The sequence below is a fragment of the Orcinus orca genome, chromosome 7 (assembly GCF_937001465.1).
Source record: "Orcinus orca chromosome 7, mOrcOrc1.1, whole genome shotgun sequence".
Lineage (NCBI taxonomy): Eukaryota > Metazoa > Chordata > Mammalia > Artiodactyla > Delphinidae > Orcinus > Orcinus orca.
The window spans coordinates 62,202,831-62,219,613 of NC_064565.1; the positions used below are offsets into that span (position 1 = coordinate 62,202,831).

The window sequence follows — 16,783 nt, forward strand, 5'->3', positions numbered from 1 at the left end:
TTTTCCATAATAAAAGTTTAAAAAGAGAGATATCAATAATACTCATAATACTTACCTGATAAGATTATTGTGTTCATTAAATCACATGCTGTGTGTAAAGCACTTGGCAGAATGCTTGGCATATAATAGGTGCTCAATAAATGTCAGCTATTATTGTTAGAGACAACATCTCCTGTTTCCCACGTGCAGACCTGTGAAAACCAGACCATAAAATGTGTTGCTGACTGGAGCAGCTAACCTCACTCCTTCCCAAACAGGCAGCTGCTAGCTGTTGTTGCATTCGTCCTCCTCCAACCTGATTTTGTACTAGGCCCTGTACTTTCCACACGCACTAAAATTCTGTATTATAGTTGCTGTTGATTTTGCTTTTAGTTCCACAGTAAGTTTTAGTTGGGAATTTCAATGGAAAATGGGAGGCAACTATTAATAAGTATTGAGCAGTTGCTAGGAATTTCCCTACACAGTTTTATTTAACCTTTCTAAAAATCCTTCGAAGTCGAAATTGTTAGCTTCATTTTCGAGAGGAAGAAACTGAGAAGCTTCCTGGCCCACCCAAGGTCACAGCATTAAGTGGTGGACCTTAACTCACACTCAGCTCCTGAGAGCCCCAAAGGGCTTGTGCTTATCCAGGAGCCCTGGCCATCAGCCTCCTTGCCTTTCTTTCCTTGTCCTCGCTTAAAAACAACCACAATCCAGAAAAAGTTAAGTTGTCCCCAGTCAAAGGAGTCCGATACCGTATTTATCTGTCCTGTGGACTTCCTGGCAGGCCGCAGGGTGGTAAAAGAACTGCACATCTGATAAGGAGAGTCACAGGCTTGGGTGGGAGCTTGAGGCTGGCAGAGGGGTTCTCAGGAAGAAGTATTAGAAAAAGGACTTCAGGACTGCCCTGACATTTGTGTTTAATTTTCCTCTTGTTCTAAATGCTATTCAACTTTTATGGGAAGGAGAAAGCAGAGAGAGATACCTTATACGAGAGCATGCAATTCCAAAAATTAAAACCAGGCAGCTACCATCCAAAACCGTGGGCCCCAATTCAAGCCCCAGCTGTCATTTAGTTCCGTGGTTACGCCGACACCCTAAACTTGCAAATCATCAGTTGACTTTAGAATCCAGCTTATTGAAAGCGGGTCAATTCCGTGCTAGGAGAGTATCTGATTACAACCGGAGTTATTGGTTGTTTATATCGAACATTCCCGGGAATGGAGCGGAGAAAGAGACACCAGAAGAAACAAACTCCAGCGACCAAGTGCCCAAGGAGATAGTGCCTCAAACTAGAGGCTCAGCCTCTTGGGCCCCGCTCCAGGGCGTCGGGAGGGGTTGGGTTCTTCCAAACGCCGCCGGGAAGTGGCCTAGCTAATTAACCCTTTCCCTGCAGAGCCCAGAGGCCCTCACTCTCAAGGCCACTCCCGCAGCCGGGCTGCAGAAAGGAGTCGACACCACCCCTCGCCAGAGAGGACCGCCCACCTCCCCAGGCCTGCCTATTCCCTGCTGCGAATCCGGGTCTCTCCGCCTAGCGCTGGGCTAAGGTCCTCTTAATTAGGAAACAATAGCTGTTTAGGAAGAAGCGCAAATACCCCGAGCTCTGCGCGCCCAAGCCTGGCATTCTCGAGAGCTCCCGCGGGGCGAGGAACCCGGCAACTCAGAGCAGAGGGAGATGAAGAGACGGAGCCCGCTTGCGGAGGCCTGGGCGTCAGGAATAGCCCGACCCGTCTCCCGGGGCCCTGCCCTCAGCCTTTGCGTGTGGCGGGGACCTGCCGGGTGGGGAACCACCCTCTTCACTGCTGCAGATTTGGAGGGGAGGGGCCAGAAGCCCTGGGGGAGAAGGCGCGGAACGCGGGGTTTAGCCCCTCGGATGTAAGGGCGGTCCCCAGTCCAGCCTCAGGCCCCCGCGCCCGGCGCGCGGGGTCACAGCCACGAAGTCCTTTTCCTCCCCGAAGGGAGCCGGCCCTCGATCCCTCGGAGGGTGGAGATTCCTCACGTTCCCTCCGCTCGCTCCCCGGGGTGGGAGAAGAGATGTGGGATTAGGCTGGAGTGAATATTCCGTGTGCTCTGTAATCACACACACAGTGAAATCTTCACCGTTGACTTAAGTTACTTGGCGCTGCGAGGGCTGGGGCCCCGCGTATTGATTAAACGCAGCCTCTATTTACCTAAACAACAAATGTAGAGATTAGCAACGTTCACTTGATCACAATAATGGGGTTGACAATTAAGGGGCAATGCGTCCCAGATGTAACCGAGCCTTGGAGGAGGGCGGGCGGGCGGGCGGCAGGCTTCTTGGAGACGGGCGCTCGGGGGCTGCGGCGGTGAAGGTGCGGAGCCGGACGCAGAGCAGGGGGCGGCGCGGGGAGCGCGGCAAGAGGCGGAGGGGAGGACCAGCAGCAGCGAGGCCTCCGGCCACGCGGCAGGGGAGCCCCGCAGCTGGCTTTGGGGGACCCGAACATCCCCACTCCCAGCGTGGCATCTGGAGCGCGGAGTCTGCCTCCCCGCGGCGATGTCACCTGCCTCAAGGCCGTCTCGCCTGCTGCCGCCTGGCAGGGAAGGAGGATCGACGCCGCTGACGCGTGCCCGAGTGAGTGTGTCAGTGTCATCAATGTGCATTCTGCCTGCGGCAGCGGGGGAAGTGGGAGGGGCTGGAGGAGGCGCACGTGTCTAATGTGTGCGGAGCCTCCCTCTGCCCCTCCGTGTACCCGGCTCTTGATACTTCAAGAGGCGAGTCAGGGTGGAGGTGTCAGTCTGGCCTCTCGATGGGGGTGGGTGTGACAAGAGAGGACGCTAGAGTGGCTGAAATTCAGAAAGCATGAAAGTGTCGGCCCAGGACAGGCCTGTTCTCGGAGATGTCACAAGAGTACCTGGGTGCTTGGTGGGACTCTTAACCGATCTTCTTTCTCAATCTCTCACTAAGCTGTAGAGCCCTGAGAAGTCCTGGGAAGGGAGGCAGGGTGGGGAATGAAAGGAAGCAACTCAAGGAAGAACTCAGGAGAGTAAGATATGGGGTAATAAAGGACAGATGAGAGCGGTTGTGGGGAGAGGGGTGTGTGTGTGAGGTCACCATCCGCCTAGAAGAGTTTCCGTATCCTGGGGTCCCATCGCAGGTTGGCTGCAAAAGACACAGGTGGCAACTCTCCCAATGCATGTAGTTTCTCTGTTTTTCCCCTCTTCCCTCTGTGCCCCATTATCAACCCGGAATGCTTCCCATTCCACATATAGACACAAATAAAATGATTTGTCCCAGACACCCATGGACAAGCCAGGACGAAGCCCTTTCCCGCCAAACCACTAAGGCCGGGAAATAAACTGCGCCTGCCCAGGCTCTAGGCGCTGGAGCCCGCGAGAAGACTTGAGTGGTAAGAGGATATAGAGAATTGGAAAAAGGGAGGGAGAAAGGAAAAGAGAAGGTTGGGAAAGAGAAGAAGAGAGAGGAGAAAAGGGGGAGGGGATCTACAGGGACAGAGTTGGACGTGGGGTTCGGTTACTATCGCCCCCTCCGCGCCCAGGGTCTTTAGGCCCGCTGCCTGTCCCCCATTTCAGAGCTGAGGGCGGACTGGGGGAGGGGGAGATAAGACAAAGGGAATTCTCCCCTGGGAAGTGTGAAGTGCGTCTGTCCTCTCCTTTCAGGCTCTGGAAAAACTGGCTGGAATTTCCTTGTCGTGAGAAGACCGACGAGTCTGCAGTTCAGGAGACAACTACAAACAGACTTTGGGGCGGGAAGGAGGGCGGGAGGAGGGGGCTGGCAGGGGCCTGCTTTGATCGCTTTGGCTCTGTTGTAATTTTGTCTTCGCCAGTTAGATTAGCTGAAATAGTCAGCCCGAACGAGGAGGTCGGTTCCGAGGAGTTCTCTCCCTCCCCACCGCCTCCTCCCCCGCGTCGTGTGCAAGCGGGGAGCTGGGTCGCGGCTCCTCCCCGAGTCGCGCCTGAAACTTCAAGGGCTAATGGTTGTGTGTTCCTGCCGTAATTAGGAGGCCACACCGCACTCGAACACTCCGTTAAAACAAATCTGTAAGTCATCCTCCCCCTCTCCGGGGACAGACCCGGGGAAAGGAGGCAGCCGGGACTGCTCGCGGCAGTGTCCTCCGCTGGGGGAGTGGCGTCGCTGTGAACCCCGGCCTCGGTCCTTCTAAGCTCTTCCTTAAAAAGAAGAGAAAAGGGGCAAAGAATGGGCACCTCGCCATCCATCGAACGAGCCAGGGGAGCCTGTGTCTTTGCTTGAAAAGTTTTCAGAATAAATCGCTCTGGTGGTTCTAAGCAGTGATGAAGAGAGGCTGGACCCGTGTTTTCTCCAGAACATTGCGATAATGTGAAGGATATGGAGTCGTCCTCCCCCCCCACCCCTTTTCTTTTTCCTCTCCATATAAATCAGCCATATAAATCATTTGCATTGTTTAAGGTACATTGATCAATCTAATGGCTTGTAATAGGCTCCTAATTGCCACTTGCAGAGTTCTGAAGGCTCCGGTTTGAACGGGGAAGGTTCTCGATTCCAGACCAAGGAAGAGCACCACGATGACCAGGTCATCTGCAGTCTCAGAGCCTCAGGGGAGGGAGGAAAGGGGGCTTACTAGGGATATTTGCTATACCTTTTTTTCTTTCTTTCTTTCAAATTGCACTAATGAGCAAAGCCCAGGCTGTGATTTATTGATTAGTGTAGACAGGATGATTTTGCTTTTATCAGACAAGAAATCTTCCTTATTTGCATTCCTTGTGTCTGTATATAATACAGTAAAAAAATTCCTTAGCCACAAACCGCTCTTAGTCATACCTTTTCTTTTTATTTACTTATTTCTCACAGCGTAAAATTAGGAATTGTGATAGAAAATAATATGGGGGAGGCGGAAACTGTTAAAGGAAGGAAGAAAAAGCCAAACTTTCTCCAGTATGGATGGAGTCCTGGACATATGCCTAAAGTCCTGTTTCACAACTTGCAGTTGTGCCTCCTTCAAACCCTGAAAGGAGGAGGGAGAGTTGGAAGTCTCTTCAAAGCCTGCCTATGAAAGAGTAAAACTGAGGAAACTGGTACCCTGGCTGGGAGAAGCTGATGAATGACCAGAATTCCCTGGCCTTTGGCTTTTTAAAAAATATTAGCTTAAGGTCTGAGTGAAAAGATTGCTTTAATATCTCCAAAGATGGTTCGATTAGAGTTGGCTGAGACACAAATGTGCTCCATTTTGGTAGAAATGCCCTAAAAGAGAAGGAGGAAGCCAACAGTGAATGGCACATTTGCTTAGGTCTAATACCCTTCTGTGGTAGTTGGTGAGGGAGGGAGGAAGGTAAAACCCCAAGCCGAATAGGCCCCCCGTAGTTTCCAAGCAAGGCAGTAAACAAATCTATGATGCTTGTCGAATAATCTTCCAATAATTGCAGTCATTAAAATCATCACACAGTCTACAGTCACCTTCCTTCCTTTGACACACCAGAGTCTTTCCTTTAATTGTTCATGCATTTTTGGCTCAGATAAACAGATCAAGGCAGGCTTAAAATATATGGCCCAGATACATCTAGCAGCAGAAAATTAGTTGTGTAGCAAATGTTTGGAGTGTACTTAATAGACTAAGCGTTTTCAGTTTCTCCAGTAGACCTTATAGACAAAACGGATTTGCATCTCCTGCCATCTCTAAATAGCAGTAACACTTCTGAGATGGAGAAAAGATGAAAGTTCCAATGGCCTGGTGATCCTTCCTGGCTCTTTTACTTGCAAGGGCTGGGATGGAATGAGGGCGTTATAGAACAAATACTAAATGAAAGCTCAATGGAAATTGTGGGAGAGTTCCTCAGTTTTCAATTTATTTTCTCCACCCAGATGATCTCAAGGCTAGTGCTTTTAAAAATATAGATATGTTAACTATAAAAGATTCCCTTGTAATCAAAAGCTGCATTTCATTTTCACCCATAACTGACAAACTCCAACTGCGGAAAAGACTCATTGGACTCAACAGGCGCTATAGTCTGTATTGGCTTCCTCAGCCCCTGTTCATGGCAGGTGACTGTGGTACACAAGGGCAGCTTTTCGTGTGTGTGGTTTTTCTGTTTTGTTTTTTAACTCATTATTAATGTAGCTCCCCAAATCCCACACTGTGCTGACCTGATAATCACTGCTGTAGTGTAGATCATGCAAATGAAAAGCATAATTAATCGCGCAAATTATCCAGAAAGGGAGAGCGGTGGCTAAGCAAATAAATAAAGGCATGCGGGAGGAGGACAGGTCAGATAAATGCTTTTTACGGGCTCCTCTCCCTGCCTTCTCCTTTCCCTGCTCCCGGGCACCCAGGTCCTGGTGGCCGAGGCTTTGACAGCAGCTAGCAGAGCCCAGGTGAGAACCTTCGGTTCCTCCTCCCCTCTCGCCCACATCCTCTAGTCTCCCCAACTCTACCTCACCCCACCCCTGTGCAGTATATCCGCTGCTCAACTCTGCGACTGGCCAAAGCCCCTGGGAGACTGGGCAGCCACCTAATATTTCGAGTTATTCAGAAGATAACTGTTCCTCCCCCGTCTCCCTGTGCATCAGGGAGAAGCTTTTTTTTTTTTTTTTTCCTGTGGCGTAGGAGCTCCAATCCTTCGGATCCGCGCTAATGACGGAATTGTTTCCCCGGTTTTGCCCACTAAATGCAGCAACTTGAGCAGTTGCTCAGATCAAAGCTCTCGGGAGAGGCAGGATGGGGGAAACAATATTTGTTCAAAGGAAGTGAACTCTTTCCTTTAATTACCCCATTCTTCTTTATTAGGATTCCTATTGAAATTTTTTGTAAAAAAATTATGTTGATTTAACCATAGTGTATTTACGATGTAAATATATTCCAAGATGAAAACGTCATGGATCAATTGTAAAGGACCCGGATACATAATTTTAAAAAATCAGTTTCAGTGTATATGAGGTTCTCACCCCACTTTCGCTGCTCAGTCAGATTTGTTTATGCAGAATCGACATTTAATAGTGCTAATTGCACTCCAGTTAAATTGCCCTGATTGCAGAAAGGGAAGCAATTTTCGTGCTCTCTGTCTGGGTTTGGAAGAAATTGTTTTATATTCACCTCTTTATAAAGAAGTGGAGATAAGGCACCGGGGCCTTTGCACAAATTGCACTTAGAGGCTGACTGGCAGCATTCAGGCGCTATAATAGAGCATTATTTGGCCGTTTTGAATAATGTAAAGCGTTTGCTGAAAGCTATTCTCCTGAAAATTGCTTTAACTTTTAAAAGGGTGATGATTCACTCCAAACCAGGCCTTTGTTACATTGTCATTATTTCCCCAAATGTTTTAACAGTCAGCTCAACACTTCAGCATAACACATTGATCTTTGTTTAAAAACTAGATTTTTTAGAGAATGAAAAAACTGTCACACACACACACACACACACACACACACACACACACACACACACAAACTGGACTTCTTCTGAAAGATTTCCATGGGGGCCCCACTTTAGAGTTGAAGTGCCCGGAGCGTCTGCCTGCGATCGTTTGGAAGATTTCCTAACTTTTATTGTGATCCGGTGATGTGTATCTAAAGGAATATCCGAGTGCCCACGTAGAGAGTCTGACAGCTGGAACTACACTGAAAACGGAGGGAGGGGGAGGGGGAGGGGAAAGGAGGAAGAAGAGGAGGAGAAGAGACAGGCAACCAAGGCGCCGGGAGCCCGAGGTGCCAGCGTGAATTGTTTTAAATGGTTGACTTGAAAATGTCACGAGTGCTAAATGGCTTTTCGGATTGTCTTATTTATTACTTTGTCAGGTTTCCTTAAGGAGAGCGTGTGTTGGGGGTGAGGGAGGATGTGGATGGGGAAAACCTCCGCGCTTCTCCTCGGGGCTGCACTGGGTGAGTCGGCAACGCCTGGCTGCCACTTAACAATCCCTCTATTAGTAAATCGACGCGAAGACTCTACGCGAAGCCGAGCACCAGTCTGACCTTCCAGGGCAGAAGTCACCTGTTGGGAAGGGCTCCCGGGTCCCACTGCCGGGCTTTCTGGCTCTTCCGGGCTGCTTGGACTCCCCCTCACCCCTCCACCCCGAGTGTCCCGGGGGCTTTTCACACCTTTCCCCCCCGCTTCCCCCGCCGATTGCTACCACAACCCCCCAGGGCACAGAGTTTCATTATAGCCGCGCCGGTCTTCTCACTCTCTCCCCTTTCTCTGTCATACGTGCCTCGGTGCTTTCGCCACCTTAGATCAAAGTGCGGGGGGAGGCATTTTGAGCAAAGATATTCTAACGACTAGCAAATAAAGCAACCCAGATAGCCTTCTCCACCTACGGAGTGCTCCGGGATACACGCAGGCTCCATCTCAGTGCCGAGAGAAGAGCCACGGTGGTCGCACTCTTGCGCCAAGAGATATTGCAAAAGAAGGAAGAAAACGCTGGGGGCATAGTTCCATGTCCTCCTCACATGCTCCCCCTCCTCAACAACTCGCCTTTTGCACCCAAGCATCTGAGGTTCGTGGTTTAAAATGTCTTTGAAAGCAGGTTGTGGGCTTTCAGGAGAATGTGGTACATTAAAACCAGTACCCAGGTCTGTCGAGGGCACTGGTATTTCTGGTTCAAAAGCTGCCCCTGGCTGCCCTGAAGAAGAAAGAGAAAGGGAGACCCAGAAAGAAGAAAAACAGCTCAGCGGGTGCCGAGGGGCTCCAGGACGCTCAGTTGTCCGTCCGAGGACGTGTCTCCTCACACCGACAGGATCCGGAGAGGACTTCAGGATGCTTCCAGACTGCAAAATGTGGAGGCGCCCACGTGTGGCCTCGTGCCAGGCACTCGTGGACAGAGGTCCGGGAGAGAATCTCCCTGAGCACGTCCACGAAAGCAGGGCTAGGGGCGAGCCCACTTCTCAACCCGGCGCCCTTGCCCTGCAAAGCAGCCTCTAGGCCTAGGCGGTCTGGAGTGGGAGTGGGCTGGAGCTGGGGCAAGAAAACTCGCTTCCAGGCTGAAACGTGACATGCAAATTTTCACCGGGTTAAACAAACAGCCTAGCAAGCTTCAGCTTCAGCGGGGGTGGCTATGGGGGCGGACGCGGCTCGCGCGGGTCTGTGTTTCCAAAGTCGTTACATTGTGAAAATAAGCAGCTTCGTGCAGCGTGTTGTATGGGCTGATGCTTCCCACCCCCACGCCAGCCCCCAGCGAAACCCGGCAGACAGCACGTCCCACTGTTTAGTCATATTTGACAACTGGGTTAGCCTGGTATCTAGCCGCTGGCGAAACGGTACAAAGGGTGCCCGTAATTACCACTAGAAGCTTCTGGTGTGAGTGGCACTTGTATTACCCCCCGGGTCAGAGGCCAGAGCGACAATTAGGAAGTCACTTAGGCCGCTAAGGGAAATGGCGGGATGCGGGAGGCTCCAGGCCCTCCCAGCAAGTCTGTGGGTGTAGACCTGGATGGAGAGGCCTATTTCTCTCCTCTCGGAGGAGCTGTCCCTTCGCCCCCTTCTCTTCAATGTGACTCTGAGAGTAAAACTGAATCCAGTGGGAATAAGGAACTAGGTAGATAAATGACAATGATAAAATCGCAAGCGAGAATGATGGATTCCAGCTGAAGTTGTGCTCCGCGGGCGAGAGCCTGGACACACAAAGTGAGCGTTGACATTTCCGTCTCCACTTGGGTCTTGCTGGTGCGGCCTCAGCCTCGGGCCCCCTCCCCTCCTGCCTCCTTTCCCACAAGTGGAGAGTCGAGGACTGTCAGTCTTAACTTGCATCATCTCGGGGAGGTTCGGGGGGCTTGTGGCTCGGTCTCAACGATAGTTAAACCTGGCTTGGTGCGTGTGTGTAAATTTTTAATTGCGCTGTAATTTCTTCAATCTCTAGCCCGCGACCCCCCCTCCCCCCCCCCCGCCAGCCGCGGTGACTGGCACGCGCCAGGAGCCCGGGCTCGGGCCCCTCGGCGCGTCTGATTGGCTGCGGGGCAGCTCCAGTCTGCTCTGCCTGCGCCCTCATTGGGTGAGAGGCGCCGCCAGCGGCACTTCAAAGCGGGTGCTCCTAGCACTTAGGCTGAGTTTAGCCGGCGGGAGCCCGGAGTCCGCTCGGCGCGAGCGCGGGGACACGGGAGCCGTGCGGTACCCGAACAGTTCTCCCGAGCTACCGCCAGGTTCAGCCCCGCTCCCGGCCCCGCCGCGCCGCCCAGGGACCTGCTATGGCCACGTCTATACTTGGGGTAAGTCGGAAGTGCGGCATTTGCTTGTTTTAACTGGAGTAATTTTTCGTTATGGCTTCTCCGGGTCCGCGGCTCTGGAGAAACTGTTGCTGCCCGACTGCAGCCTCAGCTTCTTTTAGCACTTTCCACATTTCCAGGACTGATTCTTCCCAAGTTATTGGAACCCAGGAAGTGTCTTTGTAAGAAAAGGATTTGTTAAGCAAGTCCTTTTAATATTCGGTTTTAGAGGTTTCTTTTCTGCCCCTCGTGATTTATACCCCATCCCCCCTTGCTTCGGGGATTGTTGCAATTACGCGACATTGGTGTTTCCAGAAAACAGCGTTAATTGTTTTGCAGTCCATGTAGTCACGTTAACAAACATTTACACTTTTGCGGATCCCCAGTTTGTCTGTGACTCTGAAATCCATCGCGGGGGTCGCTTCTACTCGGACTTCTTCTTTTCGTAATTGTGTGTATATGTGTGTGTGTGTGTGTGTGTAAACATTTAAAATGTTTTCTGTTAAAAAGTCAAGTCCTAGCCACCCTTGGGAAGAGTGCCCCAAGTTTCCCCCACCCCCGGGTCGCTATTTCGGCCGCCTCTGCCCTCACCTGGCGTTTGTTGTCGATGTGTTTACCTCCGTGCTTCACCCCGAAGGGCGATTTGGGGGCTCCTGTGAGACGAGCGGGCTTATGGCGAACGGAAGGCGAGCGACTCGAGTCCGGTTTGGGGCAGGGTTTGCAGCGACTGAGGCGGGGAGAACCGAGACAGCTTTGATTTGTAGTCCCACTGAAGAACAAATTTCCAGCGCCGGGACCCTCGCCCTTGTGATCGCCTCTGCCCCGCGCGGGGTGCGGCGCATCCTCGGCGAGCGTGCGGGGAGGAGGCGCGAGCCGGGGAGCCACGACCCCCCGGGACCAGCCGCGGGAGGACGAGGCTGCTCACGGGTGCACTCTGTGTCTTCCTCCCACTTGTTCCTGCCCTCCTCCTCCTTGCTCCCTCCCCCACCCCACCCACTCTAGGAAGAGCCGCGCTTCGGAACGACCCCGTTGGCCATGCTGGCGGCGACCTGCAACAAGATCGGCAACACGAGCCCGCTGACGACGCTGCCGGAGTCGAGCGCTTTCGCCAAGGGCGGCTTCCATCCCTGGAAGCGCTCCTCGTCCAGCTGCAACCTCGGCTCCAGCCTCTCGGGCTTCGCCGTGGCCACCGGCGGCCGCGGCTCAGGCGGCCTGGCGGGCGGCTCTGGCGCAGCCAACAGCGCCTTCTGCTTGGCCTCCACGTCCCCCACGTCGTCCGCTTTCAGCAGCGACTACGGCGGCCTCTTCTCCAACTCGGCGGCGGCCGCGGCGGCGGCGGCCGGGGTGTCCCCGCAAGAGGCGGGCGGCCAGTCGGCCTTCATCTCCAAGGTGCACACGACGGCGGCCGACGGCCTGTACCCGCGCGTGGGCATGGCGCACCCGTACGAGTCGTGGTACAAGTCAGGCTTCCACTCAACGCTGGCGGCGGGCGAGGTGACCAACGGCGCGGCGTCGTCGTGGTGGGACGTGCACAGCAGCCCAGGCTCGTGGCTGGAGGTGCAGAACCCCGCTGGGGGGCTCCAGAGCTCGCTGCACTCGGGCGCCCCCCAGGCCTCGCTGCACTCGCAGCTCGGCACCTACAATCCCGACTTCAGCTCGCTCACGCACTCGGCCTTCAGCTCCACGGGCCTCGGCTCCTCGGCCGCCGCCGCCTCGCACTTGCTCTCCACCAGCCAGCACCTGCTGGCCCAGGACGGCTTCAAGCCGGTGCTGCCCTCCTACTCGGACTCCAGCGCCGCCGTGGCGGCCGCCGCAGCCAGCGCCATGATCTCGGGCGCCGCGGCCGCCGCCGCCGGGGGGAGCTCGGCGCGCTCGGCCCGCCGCTACTCCGGCCGCGCCACCTGCGACTGCCCCAATTGCCAGGAGGCGGAGCGGCTGGGCCCGGCCGGGGCGAGTCTGCGGCGCAAGGGCCTGCACAGCTGCCACATCCCGGGCTGCGGCAAGGTGTACGGCAAGACGTCGCACCTGAAGGCGCACCTGCGCTGGCACACGGGCGAGCGGCCCTTCGTGTGCAACTGGCTTTTCTGCGGCAAGCGCTTCACGCGCTCGGACGAGCTGCAGCGGCACCTGCGGACTCACACGGGCGAGAAGCGCTTCGCCTGTCCGGTGTGCAATAAGCGCTTCATGCGCAGCGACCACCTGAGCAAACACATTAAGACGCACAACGGGGGCGGCGGGGGCAAAAAGGGCAGCGACAGTGACACGGACGCCAGCAACCTGGAGACGCCCCGCTCCGAGTCCCCCGACCTCATCCTGCACGACTCCGGCGTCAGTGCCGCCCGGGCGGCGGCGGCGGCGGCTGCAGCGGCGGCGGCGGCGGCCTCGGCAGGAGGCAAGGAAGCCGCGTCTGGCCCCAACGACTCTTAGAGGCCGGGCGAGAGGCGCGAGCGAGCGAGTAGAGACAGCGCGAGCGAGCGAGAGGTTCGGAGGGCGAGCGGGGTATGGACGGGCGGGAGCTCCACGGCCGCCTCCGGGCCGGCGCGAGGTAGAGCGGCATCCGGCTCGCGGGCCGCCGCTTGCCTGCCACGCTAGGAGCTCCCCTCTGCTGCCCGAGCCCAGACGAGAATCAAACGCGTGGTCCAGGAACAAAAGCGAAGCATCTTTCGACACAACACTTTAAAAAGCTGCACGCACAGACACACACACACACCGGAGACCTACAACCACAAGCACGCACACTCGAGCGCGCGCACACACACTTACCACTCGCACAAACTTCTCGAGCGAAGAGCAATACACAGAAACGCTCCCTCCTCCCCCACCGCCCACCCCCTTCCACCACCCTTCTCTGTCCTTTTTTCCAAAAGCAAGTCACCACCCTGCAAAGGACTGTCAGAACATTTGAAAACAAACGGGACCTATAAAAACAGACCCTTTGCGTGGATTATATTATATATAAAATGCTCCAAGTCCTGCTTGATATCTACTTACAATAAGACTTTTTTTTCTTATAAAAGGAAGCATCAAAAAAGGCCGAAGGTGAGAAATTAAACTGGAAGTCTAGTGACAGTTTCTCTGTATTTCATAACATCTGTATAAATAGGGTTCAGAAGGTTGTGTTCTCTTTTATTTTCTTGTAAATGTTCATTCGAATAGAGTTTTTTTGGTGAATTCCTGAAATTCAGGGAGTTTTTTTTTTTAATTTTCTGATGCACTTTGTGAAAGTCAGTATATATGTAAAAGATATTTAAAATGTTGAGTTATCATTTCACTCACAACACGTAAGTTAAGGTCATCTAAAGAAATTAAATGCGTTTATCTGTATGAAGAAAATCTTGACATCATATTTTCACTTTGGTATTATTAAAGGACTCTGAACAATACACTTTCTTTTTTTTTTTGATCCTGTTACCCCCTCAATAACCTTTAAGTGGGCCGACTTTTTTTTGTTGGGAAAAAAATCCCTTAAGTTTTAGGTGATGTGAGGTTTATGTGAGTTATAAAAGCGATACGTTTTTGAGAAGTGAGAATTATTTATTTGTATATATACAAATTATTTATTTGTATATTAACAGCGTAAATTAAATTAGGTTATAAGAAGGTGTAGTTGTATTACTAAACGAGAGAGCTCTCAAAAGGTGACATTTTAAAACTCTGGAGCCCCTTCAAAAAAGCAAAGGTCCTTGGCAGCTTTAACTGGGGAGGTGCCTACCCCTCCCGGAGGGGTCTGACGAAACTCCAGTGGGTTTGTTTGTAAAGCGGTTTTAAAACAATCTTTGAAAGGAAAAAGCTTTTTAAAAGAAGTCGTAGCTCCCAAGACCCTCTACGTTGGGAGGTGACTCAGGGGAATAAATCGCTAGAGTCAATACCCCGGAAAAGACATTTCATGCCTAAATGAAAATCTTGTTAAATGTTATTAATTTTGACTTAGAGCACACAGCAGCCCCCTGTGCCTTGTATTCCCTTATTAGGGATTCATGTCTTATCAAATATCTAATTAATTTCCTAGACATCATTTGTTCTGGCCAACTTTATCTCAGCTGGTCCACGGGGAAAACTCCAAATATTCTCCGTGACAAAGCTCCCTTGAAGATCTTTTTAATTGTCTAAATTAACTGCACCAAATTTGCATGTCAAACGGTAAAGGGCAACCTGAGATAAAATGTAAACGTTTTAAAAGCCCCCAAACTAAGCACTTGATTTGATAACTAGGCTTTTTAATGTTATGGAAGACAACTGCTCCTTTCCTTTTCAAAGACGGCTGATCTATGCAAATAGTGAATTGGAAATGCCTAGGTCCCCGCGCCGTCAAATGGCCCTCGCAGGTTATTTGAATATCAGTGGCGCTGCTTCTGAAAAGGTTCAAGGATGCTCTCTGACTTCTTTGTGATTACTCAGTGCGGCGTCTTATTCTGAAGAAAAAAAACTCAGGAATAATTAAAGGCTGGGATCAGGCCTGGGAACACATTTGGGACAGGAATCTCATTTAGACAGTCTCTTTCAAAATAAGGCACAGTTAAATTGACCAGAAGGCAATTATTGAAATGAAAATTATTTTCACTCTCTTTGTCTTCTGACCACCAACTTAACAGCCCCAGTTTAAAAAAGAGGGAGAAGAGAGGGAGAGACGAAAAGAAAATTGGTAAATGAGATAATTTCCCAATTCGAAAAAATGTTAGTTTAGAAAATAAAGTACATATTTACAGAATAAAAATATTTCTAAAAAGCTCCCCACACAATAGGAAATGCAAGTAAAGTCAGCCGCAGTGGGGGGGAATTTTTTTATTATTATGACTGCCTTGGGAACTTGAATGAATGTTTTTATTTTTATGGGGGAAAAATAAATTGTTGTTATTAATAGTCAACAAAATTTTTCTCGCAAACTGCAGTGAAAAGCCAATTAGCAAAGTAGCGGTAAAACGTACAGCGAAGGTCCCCAGAGGGGCGTTTGCAGCGTGGCGCTGGGTGGCTTCTTCCCGCTCCTCCTTCTTGCTGTCCCCGCAGCCTCGGCTGCCCCTCTCTTCCTCGAGTGTTTCTTTTCTTTGGCCATTTTCGCTCCCCGCTCAAACAGTTTATCACCGGGCGCCCCAGCCCACACTCCTCGCGCCTCTGGTCCAGGTCTGGCCTGGAGCAGCTGGCCAGGGGGACGTTCACCCTGGGGGCTCGAGGCCGAGGTGCTGGAGGCCGGGAGGGTGCCCGGCGTGTTTGGGGGCTGAGGGCGGGCGGCGCGGAGGTGAGGGTGTGGTGGGGTCTCCCGAGGAATGAGGGCGCCCGGGCGTCTGTCCCAGGCAGCTTTGTTTCTCGTGGATAATAAAAGCAGATCAAAGGGCCTGGCCGTGCAGGTCCCGCTCGCCGCGCGGCTCCCTCCGCAGCCCAGTGATCAAGGCCTCTGCGCGCTGCCTCTGCCCCGCGGGTCAGCCGACGTCCATCACCGCGGCTCCCGGGAACGGCGGGCGGCGGCCGGGCCCGAGCGTCCAGTCGGGGGGTGGGCAGAACTCGCGGAACCTGCACGCGGAGGGAGCGGGCCCCTGCCCCCAGCCGAAACCAGCAGGCAAGGCAGACCCCCGCGCTCCTACCCAACCCCCAGCCCCAGGGGGCTCTGGGGGGCGCGGGTATACCTTGTCTTGAGCGGGCAGCCACCCGCTGCGGCCGAGCAAATTGGAGAGAGCGTGCGTGGGAGGAGAGTCCACGAACCCGGGAAGAGTTCGGTCTCCACCCGAGGTGGAGCCGCGTCTCCCCTGGGCCACCTGGGGGCTACGGGGCCCGGGCCAATCTGGCTCCTGGGCCCGGGAGAAACGGGAGGCCGCGGCCAGGGGTCGGGGCGCAGACAGGGGCTGCTGCTCGGAGGCCGGTGTGGGGCGAGGGGCGCAGACAGGGGTCCTGAGTCCGCTCAGGCCCGGGTGAGGGGAAATGCGATTTCGTTTCAGCCGGTTTCTCCCAGCGTTTCCTGTGCTGTAGTTTCCTGCGTAGTAGAGGAACGAAGACCAAGTTTTCCTCGGCTCTTCGCCTAGCCAGCGCCGATCCACACCCTCCCCCGGCGATTTCCTTTTCTGGCTTTACATTTTCCCCCGCGGAGTGAATTGGATCCTACCTGATGAAGGGGGGAAAAAAGAAAGAAAAAAGAAAGAAAAAAGAAAGAAAGATTTTTCTTTCCTCAAGGAGGGAAAACAACATTAGTTTGACACGATTAGATGGTGCACCTGAGCGGCTTGTCTGGACATTCCGTCAAATCATTATAAGTCGTGTAAAATTGAATTTCTTTTTATTCAGATGGAAACTTTATTTGTTTTAACTCTAATCTTATTTGCATCTATTATCTGTATTCACCAAGGCTCTCTCCCACTACAAAAATGCAGATGAAGTAAATCTTACATAAATCCCGCCCATTTGTGTAATTGGTATACTAAGTGTTTATTTTAAGTGAGAATAATTTAGCTACAAATTTTCTTAAGGAATAACATTCTTAACACATTAAAAAAACTGAAAACTCTGATTTGCTTTTATGTTTGACAGTCGCTCTTGATTCCCTTAAGAGGAGCTTGGCGAGTGCGGCTCGCTGGCGCCATCTAGAGCTCCGGGCCGGGAAGGCCGCGCTGTCCGCCCTTGCTCGCCGCTTCGAGCGCGGGGAGTCGGCGTTTGCCGCGAGCTGCAGCAACCCAG

General features: G+C 52.6%; 1 protein-coding gene across 1 annotated transcript; it reads left to right on the top strand.

Moving 5' to 3' along the window:
• Window positions 1-11,125: 11,125 nt before the first annotated feature.
• Window positions 11,126-12,967, top strand: SP9 (Sp9 transcription factor). Its single transcript, XM_033423594.2, has one exon. It carries the CDS (start codon window positions 11,159-11,161, stop codon window positions 12,548-12,550), a length of 1,392 nt encoding a protein of 463 aa, XP_033279485.1. The 5' UTR covers window positions 11,126-11,158; the 3' UTR covers window positions 12,551-12,967.
• The last annotated feature ends 3,816 nt before the right edge of the window (window positions 12,968-16,783 follow it).

Excerpts from the sequence above, each read along its gene's own strand:
- SP9 (XM_033423594.2), top strand. The coding sequence starts at position 11,159 with ATGCTGGCGGCGACCTGCAACAAGATCGGCAACACGAGCCCGCTGACG.